Genomic DNA, 16,419 nt, shown 5'->3' on the forward strand with positions numbered 1-16,419 from the left:
ACCGGTGGAGACCCCACCTTGGTGGCGTCCTGCTCAAACAGGTGCAGCTGCAGTGCCTGGTCCAGGTGCAGCTTCCTGTCGCTCCAGCTCTGCAGCAGGTGACTGCGAGCTGCCTGCAGCCGGTCCAGCAGAGAAGAAACCTTTGGTGCCACGCTCTGGAAATCTGCACCGCCCGACAGCCAGCTGCCATGGCTACCTCCGCTTCCACCTTCAGTGGAGGTGTCACCGTGGGTGGGGCCCAGACGCATGCGCTGGAGCAAACTCCGTCCCTCTCGCTCCAGAGCATCGACAGGCGCCGTGGCGATAGTGTTACGGAGACGGCTGTGCTCCTCAAGGAGTCTAAAGGGAAGGAATGGGCAGAGATATCCCTTTAAAAATAGCTAATAGTCCTGCCTGTGTTGTCCTGCCTGTGTTGTACTGCCTGTGTGGTCCTGCCTGTTGTACTGCCTGTTTACCGTGGGTCACAGAGGACTGCAATTTCATCTGTGCCGTATGTCGTGCATATATGGTAAATTTGACAATAAAGCTGACTTTGACTTTGACTAATAACTATTTGATCTCATATCGATGAGGTCATCAATAGCGCGTTGAATCTCCCCCTCACTTGCGGGCCTCGTCAACATCCTGGGGCTCCGGCACTCGGTTCAGGCCGGCCTCCAGCTGCTCCAGCTGTGCCAGCAGCTGTGTGGTGGCCCCCGAGAACTCCTCTAGACCCAAGCGCAGCTCGGTCCACTCCACATGGTCGTACTCCAGGGAGCCACCGAGATCGGACGTCAGCTGGGAGGGGTCGACGAGCCGGGACAGACCCTCCACCGACACCAGGCTGGTCTGAGGACAGATAAAGGAAGAAATGGTTCACCACGTCCCGCTTGATGTCGACAGGTGAACAGCACCTGGGCTTGCGCTAGCCAATCACCACTTCGCCATAGGCGAAGTAAATTCCAGAGTGGCTACAAAGTTTTTAGCCTGTGTAGCCACAGTGGCGTTCTTATTTTTAGGAAAAAAAGGCTAAAACTTCCAACTTTGTTGGACTCGCGAAAATCCCCGAGCGATCATAAGCGAACATAAGAAAACAAACTTTTTCTCTCGCTAGGCGGTGCGCATGCCGATGGAAATAGCCAAAGTGACCAGAACGCTCCCGATCATTATATATGCACTCGGGTCATGACCTCCTCTCGTCCAATGAAAAAAGAAAGGATTCTATTTTTACAAGCTAAACCCGCGAATTGGTGTACAACAAGGCGAGGACGATCGATCGAAAGGAAATGAGAATAGAGTGTTTTATAGTAGATTTTGTGTTAAAATTCTAATTGAACAACAAATGGTGAGAGGGGGGTAGGAGTGGTGACAGACCTATCAGAAGGTAAATGAAAGATATTATCAATACTTTTTTGTAGTCTTAAGACTTTTAATCCCTATGACCGGCAGGAATAACCAGCGATGTATGTAAATGCGTATTCACCTCGCTTGCTGTTTTTCATGCCTCTTTAAATTGAAATGAAAAATCATATTATCGAATTAAAATAAATGAATAAATAAATAAATAAATAAACAAACTATGGCATACCAATGGTGTCGGTGGTGGTGGTGGTGGTGGGGTTCCGCGGCAGGATACCCCCACACACATACATGCACACACAAAATCATACTATCGAATATTGAGAAGAAAAAAAAAAGGACAAAACTGTGCAATACCAGGGGGGGAGGGTCACGGTGCTGTGCTGTCTCATATCTTGCCAAGAATCAAATTTATTAAAATCAAAGTGTCTAAGTCAAAGTTAAAATGTCTTCTAGTCTCAGTAAAACTTATAAGTAAACATTGAGTAATATTTTGTATGACTGTATCTTCACATAGTGAATGCAAGTTTTCAATTGTTGAATCTCACATTCATACCTGCATAAAGTAGGACAGAAATAAAGATAGTTCAGCTTGAACTGTTGACTTTAGTGTATTTTTGTAGGTCAACAGAACAGAAGATTTTGCCCTCAGAATGCACCAGAATGCAAGAAAACAACCCCGTTGCTTGTCGGCGCGGCTGTCTTGGACATCGAATGTGGCTTTTTGTGGCTAACTCAATCTTTTACACTGAGCCTCAGTGGCTTAGTCATACTACCTCCTAGTGCAAGGCAAGAGCACTGAAACTCAAAAACAGCATCAGGTACCAGCAGTATTACTTATACGAGTAGTAGAACTGCAGGAGTACCTCGAAGCTGAGCTTGGCGCTGCCCAGGTTGGTCTTGTGTTTCTGCCAGAAGGTGTCTGGTTTGATGAGCAGCGCCGTGTGGATATTGGAGGAGAACGACTCCTGCAGCGTCCGTAGCACCGGCTTCACGCTGTCCCACTTACTGCCACGCATGTCCACCACCACCGTGAAGCCACGAGCACGCACATCCTCACTGTCAGACAGACAGACAGCAAATTGATGGGACGTCCCTATCCGATGGACAAGACAGACCAGAAACAGAAAAGGGGGCTTCACCTGGGAATGGTTGACAAGTAGGTGACCAATCGACTGAGGTCTTCCTGTTTTATTCGATCATGATTGGTCCTGGCAGGGAAGGTAAGGATTGGTCCACCACGTTTGTCCCGTCCACCTGCAGAACAGTTGGTTAAACTGGGTCATAGTAACATCAAAGTGGTTTAAAAGCTACAGCGGCGCAGATTTTACCTGACACAAAGGCCACCTTCTCTCTGAGCACCGTCAGAACGTCGACTGCTCGAACACACTCTGCTTTACCAGAACCTGAGAGACACACGGATGAGTAACCGTTACTCTCATCAGAATCATAACCTCAATAGAGAGGTTATGTTTCCTTGTTGGTCCATTGGTGTCTCTGACCTCCAGTGACACCAGGGGACTTGGATATTTCTGTGTGGGCTGAAGAAAAGCCGGCGCTGACATCCCCCCCTCCCATCCCCTGAGCACTGCTGCTGATTTGGCTCCAAACCCAACTCTGACATCTGAAACCACACATTTATCTCCAGACGGCTCCTCAGACCAGAGATTCCATCTGTTTCCTTCCTGGTGTTAACAACAATTTCATTTCTCCGATTGTCAGAAGAATAAAAATGAGAGAACGAAGCCCAAACGGCGTCAGCCCATTTCCACCCATCCACCAAAATAAGCCAATGAGGCTTCAGGAGAGGTGCTGACAGACATTTCAATTAAAAGCTGAATCCTGCAGCTCAGGGTGTGTGTGCTGTTGTGTGTGTGTGTGTGTGTGTGTGTGTGTGTGTGTGTGTGTGTGTGTGTGTGTGTGTGTGTTATAGACAGATACACAGGCATCCCATGTGCGTCAGATCATCCTGCACAGTGGGAGGAAGCTAATCCAACAAACACACACACACTGAGGACATTAAACATCTCATATTAACAGCTCAAGCAGTGATAACCCTCTGAGAGAGCCTTGTATTATTCCAGTATTTATCCAGTATCAACTACCTTCTTCTCCTTCATTGTCCTTGAAAGCTTTGACACCTCCCCCCTGAACCAACCTCTCCTCAGAGCCCACCTTGACCCCGATTGACCGTTAAACCTGGACGAACTGTTTGGCATGAAACCACTGATGGATTATCAGAGAAGCTGGCAGGTGTGTGCCCCATTTTCAAACCCAACTCTTTCATAGCCCTCGAAATGCAAATCAGCACATACACAGGTCCAATTAACACAAGAAAGCAGGACAGAACAACAAAGCAAATTTAAATGAGATACTCATAAAAACAAGGTGAAAACACCGATTAGTTCATTTTTATTGAATATATAAAGTTATAGTAAATTTTTCAGTTATGTGACAAAGAAATCAGAAGATTTTGAGAGCTCTCAAATGTATGTTTTACACTAAACAGTATTGCAATATAAATCCTCTTTAGTTCATGATTAAAATATTATATTATGTATAGTTGATTGCAGCAAAATTGTCAAAAAAAACCTTCAATCAGGTTTTCAGATATGAATGCCTCAATAGAGAGGTTATGTTTTCTTGTTGGTTGGGTTGTTGGAAGAAACATCCTGAACAGATTTCCAGTTACTTGGTGCAAGGACTTCCTGGTTTTGGACTGGAATGGACCCCATTAAAGTTACACAGGAGGTGTCAAACTCATTTCCACTGGGGGCCACATCAGCATAACGGCTATCCTCAAAGGCCCAGATGTAATTAATAAATGTAACTAAATGTAACTCAATGTATTCTAACATAAGTGTAACTACTCCTTAATGTTAAATAACTGAATTTATTACTTATTCAAGTTACGAACATTACAGTTGCACAGAAAAAAATATGTTTGCTTGTTTCTCTGTTATAACATAAATCCTTAATTTGTCAGGTTATTAAACCCGCAGAACTCCATCAATCAAGGATCAAAGTATTCAAGTGAATAAAGAAAAATAACATCAAACACAAGTTAGGATATTAACTTTGTTGAAAATGGTTTTGTCAAAGTTAAAATGGGCTAAATTACTGCATCATGGGAAATGTAGTTTTGGTCAAAGCACACTTTTGACCTATTTGTTTTTAGACACTCTGACCTTCAATGCTCTCGCAGGCCGCATAAAATGATGTGGTGGGCCACGTTTGGCCCCAGGGCCTTGAGTTTGGCACATGTGATTTACAGTTTCTGTTTTAATTTTTCCAGAACAAATGCATAGATTTTGGCGAGTCTGTTCAATTTGGAGCAGATCCAGATTGGACCTGTTGTCATTGGGTGTAGCTGACCTGTACATTTATTTTGCAGGTTGCAGATTGTTGAATTCAGGAGGACAGGTGTGCCAGGGAGGAGGTATCGCCTTACTGAATGATGCTCTAATTTATCACTATTAGAAATTCTGGTTTCGTCACAATGGTAAGATTTTCAAAAGTCATTTTCATCGCAACCAATCTTCAGCAGGAAATACTGCACACTTGAAATATAATATATCCTATGCATCCTAGTACAGTAGTTGCCAAAGTGACGAAGCTTTTCTTGAAGTAGGATTAATGTTTTCACTTCTTCTTTAAGCAGCTTGGTGGTTAAAAATTCATCACCCTGAGCCACAGCACAGGACGCTAACAGTGGATTAAAACTGAACATAGACCACGATCTTTCCCTCACCGGAAACAAAGTGCAGGCCCTGCTCCTTTGCACGTCCATCATCCACCCAGACACACCTCCATCTGACTTAAGTGCAGCCCTGGTAAAACTAATTTGGAGCATATAAATGTAATTTGTAGTGCTGCTGAGAGCCTTTTCTACAGTGTGGAGATCATTAATAACAATAAGTGAACAGGCTGTTCCACATCAAGGCCGATAACTGCTGATAATCACTTGACTAAGCATGGACGGACCACGTCTGCATGTTCTGTGCATGTGCAGGAGGCGTGTGAATCCCCCAGACCTGTGTTGTGACAGATCTGAGTAGAAGCTAACAGCCTGCAGTGGCTAATGAGCTGCTCCTGCACTGCAGACCTGACACCGTGTCTGAATCCAGCATGCTCAACCACACCACCCCCAACCCACTACAATCAAAAAAAGTCCATTAGGAATCTGATCGACGGACTGTCAGGTCGACTGATCCTGGACCAGCTGTCAGTAAAGGGGAGTCCAGATGAGCACTGGGAAGGCAGCGAGGGATTTCCAGCCTGATACAGCTGCCTCAAAGTCAAAGTAAAGCCCAAAATAGCTGGCTGTACGCAGCGAATCAAAAGCCTTCAGAGAAACTTGCTGTCAGTCTGTCAGGACACATCACACTGATTATGCAACAAAAACTAATGAATACAATTCACCACAATGTCCTCTTAGTCTCCAAAATGTCAGCCTCTGAGGCAGAAAGGCATGAGAGTCTGACAGAAATATTTAACGCTGATATATCCCCATCCCTCTTTGAAAGCAAACATGTAGAAACCAACACAGCACAGATAGACTCAGGAAACCAAACATGCCTGACCACCAGGGGCTCTTTAGAGCTTCTTACATATTTCCTTTGTAGGTCTACAAGAGTTATGGGGCAAATAAAGAACCGATATACGCACAGATTCACTGAAAAAACATGCAATCAATATCTCCTGTTTCATCTCACAGATATTTGAAATCACTCCACTGAAGGTTTTGATGTCATCAAAAATTTACAAAAGTCTCCTCCAGCTGCTGTTCAGCGAACACAGTAACGTTCAGCTGTTCTCCAAGCAGCTGTTTCACCTCAAACACATCAATTTCTACTTTACAGTAAAATACATCCAGTTGTTTCACCATAAAATCAACCAGCTATTCCACAATTAAGGCCAACCAGCTGTGTTGCAGCAAAGCAGTGCTGCTCTTTCAAAATAAAAGCTCAGCGTTTTCGTAGTAAAAGTCAAGGGGTATTTCTTGGCTATTTTGACTTCAAACCTGTTATTTCCGAACCAATGCTCACTCTGAATCATCACCACATCATCTTCTTTGTAGAGATATTTTGCTGCTACAAGCAAAATGTTTTTCAGGTTGTCAGGTCAGGACTTATAAGCCCCCCCCCACTCCTGGACATTCCATTGCTACATATCAGCACAACTGTCTGGAATGGAACGCCCCATGATGTCTTTTATGGATGCATTTATGTTGTCCCTGAAAGATTAAAACATTTATTTGGAATATACAGTACTTTATTTTCCCCTTGGGCTCAGTCAAACCTCAGCTGGCGTTCAGTAAACATGTAAAGTGTGTGTGCATTCATGCACCACATGAAAACAAGTTTTTAACGGACGACGCGAAGCGCCTCTGATGGATTGATGAACAAACAAATCTTTGCTGCTGGAATCTAAAGAAATCTTTATTTTTTTCTGTATTGGTTTAAACCGTCATCACTAAGCAGTACTGTTGCTATGGTTACCTGCAGGTGAATACACCTTGGGTCCTAATTTATGACGCCAGTAGAACTGAGTTGTATCCCCATTTTATCCCGCCGTGACTGAAGTGAGGAGGGGGGTACACGAGAAGCAGAAAAGAACATTTTACTGTTTGTGATCGATCGTTGGTATTGTTTCGCTTTTGTCCGCTTGTGAGGTGAATCGTGGGGGTCAGGATGGGGTCACTGTAGCAGCCGTGCGTTCCAGACGTCTCTCTTGTGTCAACCCTCCATCGAGCACTGGAATCTCCTCTGCCCGGATAAAACCTCCAAAAAGGAAGGCACTCAGGAGACGTGCCCCCCCCCCAGATACTGAAGCCCCTCATCTGCTCCTCTCAGCACAAAGGAGCAGCTGCTGCTGGAGATCCAGCTCCTCATCCCACCTCCAACAGGAAGTCCATCCATCTGCTCCTTATACTGGAGCTGAGCTCCAAGACATTTTAATTATTCATTTTTAATTTTGTAATTGAACTTTTTCCTCAGATGTGGAATGAACGGGGACGACTTCAATAACTTCACCGAACACATTCCACACCGACAAACCGACACAGAACCCAACTGATGGTAGCTCTCATGAATGGATCACGTGACATCACCCTACCGTCTACATTAGCAATCAGCTACATTACATCACACACATGTCTAATAGCCAAGCAGGCTTTCCCACAATCCTCCTTGGTAGGAACCCTCCACCCCAATACACACTCACACACTCCTAGATGCCGTTTGACAGAGAGATGCTGACACACACTTAACACACGTACATGCACGTTCATAGCACACACACACACGCACACATACGCACACACACGCGCGCGCACACACACACACACACACGCACGCTCACACTTTGATTCAATGGGCGGATGTGGAGGCATCATGGCGACAGCAGCTCCCACCACACACACACACACACACACACACACACACACACACACACACACACACACACACACACACCCTACCTGCCGTCGCCAGGCCGTCCGGGCCCGCTTCTCCTCCGCCATCCACCGGATTCATCCTCGCTCCTCCTCGCGCTTCTGCTCCACCTGGCGCCTCCCTCCTCCTCCTCTCCTCCTCCTCCTCCTCCTCCTCCAGGCGCGCGCTCCTCCGTTATGTACCGTCGGTCGCTCCCCCTCCTCACGCCTCCTCCCTGCCTACCCGTCCATCCCTGCGGCTTCACATCAGATCGGGTCGGTCCAGGTAGGCAGGCGGTCGGACGGACGGATGCGGTTCCCTCCTCCCGGTACGGATCGGTCAGTCACTGCTGCATCCTCCTCTTGCTCAGCCTCGACAGTCCTCCTCCTGCTCCTCCTCCTCCACCTCCTCCTCCTCTCCTCCGCGGCTGCTGCTGCTCTTACGTTACCGTGATCCCGCGCGGCATCGCATCACAATCACGTCACCGTTACTGGTGGGGGATACTATTACTGTCTGTAGTTACCGTTACCGTGACGCTCCCAGCAGCCGCGGTCTCTCTCCCTCTGCTGTCCGCCGGTCTAGGCGGCGGACGGTAACGCTCGTTCGGTGTCCGTCAGCACGCAGGCGCACCGGAGAGCGCGAGGGGCGCTGCGCACGAGGGCTGCAGCAGCTGCTGCACCGATTAACACACCGACACACAACCCCCGCCCCCCGCCGTTACTATTAACGGGACCGTTACTACGAGCACAAGTAGATTTTACGTGATCGAATGATCGCGAAAAATCTGTTGTGTTATATTATATTATAAAATATTATATTATAAAATATTATATTATATTATATTATAAAATATTATATCATATTATAAAATATTATATCATATTATATTAGAAATTTGTATGAAATTAACAACCTATTCATATAAATAATAATAATAATAATAATAATAATAATAATAATAATAATAATAATAGATAAATCAAAATCAGCCAATGATAAAATTAATTATAATAATATAAACTATGCGTCTATTTAACAAAGCATTTTTAAAGAGCAGATTTCATGCATCGCACGAAATATCCTTTATAGACGCACTGAAACACTTGCAGCTTTGTAACGATTAAAATTATTTTAAAAATCAATGCTAAAACACGTCATCACTGCGGGGATAAGTTGTGGTCTCACACATGCGCCTGATTTATGAATTATGTGGAGCACAATTAACTACTTTTCAGGAGTAAAAAAGAATGGAGTGATGGGATGTTTAGCTTTAAGTATGACCACGCAAATTAATGTGATCCTAAATAGGTATGTTTTTGGCACTCGCCGAATTAATACTACAGAGGTCACACAGAACTGGATGAATGAAGCTCCTGCTGCTTTAGTCCGGCCTGCAGCGCCACCTAGAGCCCATCCGAACACACAGCTGCTCCCGGACCCATTTGGAACCTTTGCATTAACAATTTACATTCAATGAAATATTTAGTGACATACGTCCTGTGCATTTAATCTGCACATTTTTCTACGTCAGCACTATTTGACTGCATTTCACCAAAAATGAGTGAATTAGATTCAAATGTGTTTCTACTGATATTATCGTTAATTAAATGTGTTCCAGTCCGTTGTTGTTGCATTTAATATCAATAAAGATTTTTTCAAAATTTAGAAAGATAGGTAGATAGATAGATAGATAGATAGATAGATAGATAGATAGATAGATAGATAGATAGATAGATAGATAGATAGATAGATAGATAGATAGATAGATAAATTTCTTCTATCGATCTTTTTTCTCTGCTTTGGTGCAAAGGAATTAGCCGTCGCGGTATAATGACGTCACGTTGCCGTAGAAACAAACCACAGACGGACCATGCTAGCTTGGAGACCTTCTTTTTGTTAGCTCTAACCTCCTCGTTTAAACGTCGGCGGATCGACACGCAGACAGTTCGTTCTTTGGACGTCAGATTTTTTTAAAATTAATGTTTGTTTTTATGAACGTGATCGTTAGCTTTAGCAAGCGATGCTAGCGCCTGATTTAGCCCAGTGAGGGTCTGTGATGTCGTTGTTCGAGGCTAACGCTGTGTCCCTATGACACCCCAGTGTTTATAACCCCCTCCCCCCCCGGGTGTTTATAACCCCCCATTAGATGAAGATGGATTCAGCGAAGGAGGAGGCCGTCGTGTCTGAGCTGAGGAGGCAGCTGGAGGAGGAACACCTGAAGCCGGAGCAGAAAGTCAGCCTCCTGATCACCGGCTTAAACAGTGAGACGGTGTTCCACCTGTCTGTCTGTCTGTCTGTCTGTCTGTCGGCCCCACACCTGTCTATCACCTGTCTTTTGTGTTGTTGTTTTTTTTAATGCTGTAAATGTGAACATTCTATTTCAGCTGCTTTTGCTTCATGAATTTGTGGAAAATATCCATAATAGTATCCATATCCACAGAAAACCCATAATAACACGTCCTCTTTAAATGTTATATCTCTGTCAGAGGCCCTGAAGACGGCAGCGACGCACGCAGACAGCGGGGTGTTGGTTCGGGTCAAGTCCCGGTTGTATCTGAGTGGAGTTCTGAACCACTGCGCCGCGGTTCTGTCTGATCCAAAGAGACTGCAGAGCCACTGGAGCCCCGCTGCCATGTTGGCTCAGCTCACCAGGTAAATGACCGGAGTAGGTTGTTGTTTCTTTATTGTTATTTAATTTAATTTAATTAATTTTTTCAATTTTCAACTCAAATGATAATTTCTTGAAAGATTTTTTTTTTTTTTTTTGGCACTGTGTTTGAAATGAATGTAATAAATGTATATCACCGATGAGTAATTAACACCTGCGTGTCCAGTTTTTGTTGTGTAGGAGCTGAACCTGGTGAACACTCAGAGGCGTTTCACTCGTTGTTTTTACCGTCAGTCATGGACGGCCTGCTGTCGCTGGCCTGTCAGCTGATGAGGCAGGCAGAGGTGAGACGCTTCCCCCGTCCCCATGTTTAAAAACTTACAAGTTCAATCAAGTTCTGTTCATGTGTGTGTCTGTCTAACCATCAGTCTGTCTGTCAGTGCACAGCTGTCTTCAGGAAGGCGATGGATTCAGTTGGCTGGTTGCTCAGAGGCTACTCTCAGCTCACCACCACGGGTCAGTCACCTCTGCTGTTTATTGATTGATTTATGCGCTCTATGATCAGGTTATTGATTCATTTACATCCCAGTCTTAATAAGTGAAAGGTCTGTTTTTAGTGACTGTCATATCAACAGATTTCTGCCCTCCTCTTGTCCTTCCAGTTCTTAGCTCCGTCCACTACGAGCAGATCCAGATGTGTGATGACGATTCTGTTTTGCTGCTTTGTGTCCAGCTGTGGATTCAAACCTGTGCATCCAGCAGGTAAGTCACACAGAATAAACATTACATTGTTGAGGATGCTTGTTTACGGGTTCCTTAGATGATCTACTGGAACTGCACAGTATTGTCCATTTATCCGGTAAACCTGACTTACACAGGGACTTTGTCGCCGGGTTGAGCGACGACTCCGTGCTGCTGCTGCTCAACGAGGCCGTCTGCCAACTGGCCGTCAGCTCTGACTCCGCCGTAGGCGGGGCCTCCGTCAAGCTGATTCTCCTCATGGCCAATCAGCAGGGATTCAGGATCCACCCTCTCCTCCTCACCTTCACAGGTCAGAGGAAACGCATGTCTACAGCGTGTAGGAGTGATTATTGTCTGAAATGAACTGAAAGGTCAGAGGTCACTGTCTCTGCAGGTCTAGATAGCCTACTGGACAAGGACTGGAGGGGGCGGGGCTTTGATCAAGAGTTGGATCATCTGATCACATTCATACGATCTTACAAAAGCATAAGGAGCCACACGCAGGTCTGTCTGTATATATGAGTGTTCATCCAGATGTGGAGGGAATAAATTATCAAATGCCAGATAGAGAAAAGTGAACTCACCTTTTGATGATTATGGTGTAGGCGTCTCCTGAGCGGGAGCGGGCAGCGTGCACAATCCAGGCAGCGTGGAGGTCCTATCAGACAAGACGCAGGGTGAAGAGCCTCAGCAGAGCAGTCAGTACACTGCAGAGGAGATACAGGTACCTGTCTGTCTGCATGTCTCCTTAATGTAATAATAAACACTCAAGCGTGTGAATATGTTTCAGGGCTCGGAGGAAACAGCAGCAAAAGCAGAAGGAGGCACAGCAATGGGAAGAGGAGTTAAAGTATCAGGTGAGAGGAATTTTGCAGTTTTTAAAAAAAAATTTATTTAATTTATTTAGTTTATTTTATATTTCAGACATGTTATTACAACAGACTTCTCACCGTCATCACATTTGCTATATCAACATTTGAAAAAATTAAAGAGGGTTGACGGGTAGAAGCCCTTTGTCTAATGAAATTCTTGTCCCCTAGAATCGGCAAACACCTCTCTCATTGCAGTATGTTGTCAACTAATTCATACATCATATTTAACATGTAATTCATTTCACCACATTGTTGTAACCGTTCATTCAGTCCCAATAGAGGTATGTTTGTACACGTCTTCATCAGTTCCTGGAGTGACCTTACAGTCTTGTTTAGTGACCTTTAATAGTCCATTGCCATGTGTTGATTCCAGATGAATTTATGTTCTTACCACCAATCTAATTAATTGCGTTGAGTGACTGAGATGATGTGGTAGTCTGTATCTGTCCTCTCTTCTTGTTGCTGTTGTCAGCATCCGGATTCCTGGTCCCAGCATCCATACACCTTTCTTTCCCAGTCTCTCCAGCTTTTTAGTGGTTTCTTCTGTCAACCAAACAATGGCTTCTTTCATCCGAGTCATGGCTTTGTTTGATAAGGCTTGCATTCGGACCTCCACGGCGTTGGTGCAATCCTCCTTTACTCTGAGCTGTTGTTTCACCACTTTAGTCAGCGTGCGATACAGCATGCATACTCCAAACCCCAGTGTTGTCATCCCGATAGTCATGCCGGCGAAGAGACACACACACACACACACACACACACACACACACACACACACACACACACACACACACACACACACGTTTAGGTGTGCAATAAGATGTTTCATTTCATTTCATATTATTGTGTGTGTGTTTATGTGGGTGTGTTTTTAAGGTGTGTGTGAGGCGTCAGCAGGCGAGGAGGCAGTTCCACCAGAAACAGAGACGACTGCTGCAGCTCCTTCCTCCTGGTATGGAAACATGAAAACAGTCAGATTAGAGTATTTATCTAGATTATGCCCACCTGTACAAACACTCAAGTTTGTGCCAAACACTTGACTGTTGGTTGTGTGTGTGCTCAGAGCAGGTGCAGTCATATCTGCAGGAGTGTGAGCGTCGTGCAGCCGTGGTGATCCAGAGCTTCTGGAGAGGCTTCAGAGAGCGACGACATTACAACAGCACACACAGATCCACACTGAGACACACTCACAGGCAGCAGCAGGCAGCCAGGACGCTACAGAGAGCGGTAGACACACACACACACACACACACACACACACAGGGACACACATCAGTCAGTCATCTTCAGATTACCACCGCTATATCTGCCGCGGTAGGTCGCGGGGAGCCGGAGCCTATCTTGGCGGCATAGGGCGTGAGGCGGGGGACACTCCGGGCACGACGCCAGTGCACCGTGGAGCCACACACAAAGACAGACAACCATGCACACACACACACACTCACTCCTACGGACAATTTGGGACCAGCCAATCAACCTGAAGTGCATGCTTTAGGAGGTGGGAGGAAGCCGGAGAACCCGGAGAGAACCCACGTAGACACGGGGAGAGCATGCGAACTCCACACAGAGCGGGACTCGAACCCGGGTCCACCGTGTTGTGAGGCGGCAGCGCTAACCACTGCGCCACCGTGCCGCCCACATTCAAATGTTTTTTTGATAAATTTGTCAGACTGCACTGCGGGTGGAGAGACAAGTCCATGAAGCTCTTTCATACAGCTGACTGTTGTTGGAACCTTTCAGGTGCGTCGCTTTCTGCTGAAACTACGAGCAGCAAAAGCACAACCCGTCAAACCTGTCTGGATTGGACAGAATGGTTTGACTGACAGCCGGAGGGTGGAGCTAAAGAAGCAGGTGGATGAATACGTCGCTCTGCATCCTGTAAGGAAGTCAATTCACTGTCAGTGCAAGTCACAAAACATTTAGCCATCTAACTAAATTGTGTGTGTGTGTGTGTGTGTGTGTGTGTGTGTGTGTGTGTGTAGTCGTCCCGTGTGTCTCTTGAGGAGTGTGAGCGACTCCATGAGGAGGTGCAGCTGCTGCTTCTTTCAGAGCTCCAGAGAGGAGATCAGCAGAGGAGGGATGAGGAGCGGATGGAGGCTCTGATGGCTCACACACACACACAGCTGGAGCAGCTCAGAGGTTCTCATGTACACACACACACACACACACACACACACACACACACACACACACACACACACATACATCCACGTGATTGACACACTCTCACGTCTCCTCGCAGATGCCCCGCCCCTCTCGTTGGTCACGGTGTCGGACGCTGAGTCGTTCCTGAGCCCCTCGGCTCCCATTGCCACTCGTGCTCGTGACGCCCACAATGCAATGCTGCAGTCAAGTAGGCTACCCTGGTGGAGAACGCTAGGGCTGATGGATGATGTCGACATCTTTAATCACACCCATTTCCAGGAACTGGAGGCAGAGCTTGGAGGACTGTTTGTTGGGGGGCAGTCAGTGGTCAGCAAACCCACTGAGAGGGAGGGAATAAACCTTTAACTTGACTATGGTTTTAAAATGATGAATCTGTTTGATACTTTTTAATTTTATTCATTGAGTGCATTTTCTTTTTGGACATGTTATTACAACAGACTTCTCACCTTCATCACATTTGCAACATCAACTTTTTCATCTAGAAGATTTAAATGTGTAAAATGTTCAATAAAGACAGATGCTTGAATTTGGATGTTCGAATTGATTTGAAGCCACCGCACCGGCCGGTAAACCGGAGGAGGACCGGATCACGTGGTGGTACCAGTGGCTCTGATAAGCAGCGGGGTTCCAGGGAGGAGTGTCCTGTGCCGTGGCAGGAGTGCGGAACTGTGTGACAGTCAACCTTCTGAACATTGCTGCCGGCGTCTGGATGGTGGAAAGGGAACAGAATGTCTGCAGAACTTACGCCACCACTGTTAACGGTCCCCAGCTACAGGTCAAATAGTCACCGGAAGAAGGTCCCTCAATGATACCCCAACAGTTCGAGCGGATGAAGGTCCCTCACCGACACCCCACAGACCCCTGTCCCTTCTACCTCTTCAAAGATGAAGTTATGCCTAATCAGATAACGGACAGATCCAACCGGAGACGACCCTTGCATGGAAACGGACAACAGATTGATCTATGGAAAGCATCAATGAGACTCGCATCTTGGAATGTCTTGACCCTCAACACTCCTGGTGCTATACCTCTCCTGAGAGAAGAGCTGGCCCGATACTATGTCAACATAGCTAGTCTTGAGGAGGTGCGCTGGGTGGGTGTGAGTGAAACCATTGTGGGCCAGAACCATATTTTATGGTCTGGACATGAGGACCGCTGTGGAGAGGGTGTGGCTATCGCCCTACACAAGGAATCATGCAGAGACGTTGTCATCTGGACACCTGTGTCATCTAGAATACTGACAGCCCGCCTTACACACAAACTTGGAAAAGTCTCATAGCCTGCTATTCCCCAACCAAGACAAGCAGTGCTGAGGATAAAGACGAGTTCTATAGCAAGCTTAACAGTATCATGTCCAGCATCAGCCAACATGACATCACCATGCTACTTGGCGACCTGAATGCTACCATAGCCTGTGACCTCCTCACACACAGTGCATGGCCAGGAATCTTTGGACCTGTGTCCCCAAATTCCAACACCAATGACAATGGACAGAGGCTCCTCCAGTTCTGTGCTACAATTAACCTTTGCATCACGACAGTGATGCATCATTTTACGCTTACTACTACAGTGCTCTGGGGTCCCACCAAAACTTACAAGACTCTCCAAACGTCTGTATGATGATAGCTAGAGCTGTGTCAGGATCAAGGATGACACAAGTGATTGGTTCAGTATTGCCTCAGGTGTATGTTAAGGTTGTGTGGTAACACCAGATCTGTTTAATTGTGTCATCGACCACCTGATGAACAAACCAATCGATATCCATGACAATGATATAAGTATCAACCTTGGCTCCTGGAATCTAACAGATCTAGCTTATGCGGATGATATCGCTTGGCTGGAGTTTCTCCAGCCAAGAGAAACTCCACCAAATCCTGACCACCCTGAATACAAAAGCAGCGAAAGTAGGAATGAAGATTACCTGGCCAAAGACCAAGCTAATGCTTATTTCACCCGACAATGCCATACCTTCTCCCCTCCAGATTGATGGTGAACTAGTGGAATATGTGAAGAACTTTACCTACATAGGCTCGTCTAAAGCTGCTGATGGATTGATAGATGGTGAAATATCCTACAGAATCAGCAAAGACTCTGGTACCATGAGAAAGCTTCACAAGACTCTGGCATAAAGGGAACATCTCATTTGCCACCAAAATGAAGATGTACAACACTCTGGTAGTGTCTGGTTTTTTTATATGGAAGTGAGACCTGGCAAACAAGGGATCAGGATAGAAAACATATTGATCTCTTCGATTTTGCA

The 16,419-nt window shown here is 45.9% G+C and overlaps 2 protein-coding genes across 5 annotated transcripts in view; one reads left to right on the forward strand and one right to left on the reverse strand.

Moving 5' to 3' along the window:
• The window catches only part of LOC137591188 (kalirin-like), a 32,183-nt gene extending 24,265 nt beyond the window's left edge, over positions 1-7,918 (reverse strand). For 2 of the 3 annotated variants that reach the window (XM_068309013.1, XM_068309012.1), the window contains exons 1-6: positions 7,820-7,918; positions 2,670-2,744; positions 2,481-2,595; positions 2,205-2,397; positions 605-828; positions 18-339 (exon numbers count right to left, since the gene is read on the reverse strand). In XM_068309013.1, the coding sequence (XP_068165114.1) occupies positions 18-339; positions 605-828; positions 2,205-2,397; positions 2,481-2,595; positions 2,670-2,744; positions 7,820-7,874 (984 nt within the window). In that variant the 5' untranslated portion in view covers positions 7,875-7,918. Of the gene's footprint in view, positions 1-17; positions 340-604; positions 829-2,204; positions 2,398-2,480; positions 2,596-2,669; positions 2,745-7,819 lie in introns of those variants that run through there. The other variant, XM_068309014.1, reaches the window with a different exon arrangement.
• A 1,710-nt stretch (positions 7,919-9,628) lies between these two features.
• LOC137591450 (IQ calmodulin-binding motif-containing protein 1-like) lies at positions 9,629-14,663 on the forward strand. Of its 2 annotated transcripts, none has more exons than XM_068309455.1 (14): positions 9,629-10,033; positions 10,259-10,424; positions 10,607-10,724; positions 10,821-10,896; positions 11,043-11,142; positions 11,259-11,431; positions 11,516-11,625; positions 11,727-11,845; positions 11,912-11,978; positions 12,870-12,945; positions 13,057-13,220; positions 13,734-13,844; positions 13,976-14,132; positions 14,236-14,663. In XM_068309455.1, the coding sequence occupies exons 1-14, from the start codon at positions 9,919-9,921 to the stop codon at positions 14,502-14,504; spliced, it is 1,821 nt and encodes a 606-aa protein (XP_068165556.1). In that variant the 5' UTR covers positions 9,629-9,918; the 3' UTR covers positions 14,505-14,663. The 2 variants fall into 2 exon arrangements, with proteins under 2 accessions (XP_068165556.1, XP_068165555.1); XM_068309454.1 differs by having other exon boundaries at positions 13,734-13,871; positions 14,236-14,660.
• The last annotated feature ends 1,756 nt before the right edge of the window (positions 14,664-16,419 follow it).

Source organism: Antennarius striatus, chromosome 24 (genome assembly GCF_040054535.1).
Source record: "Antennarius striatus isolate MH-2024 chromosome 24, ASM4005453v1, whole genome shotgun sequence".
Classification (NCBI taxonomy): Eukaryota; Metazoa; Chordata; class Actinopteri; order Lophiiformes; family Antennariidae; genus Antennarius; species Antennarius striatus.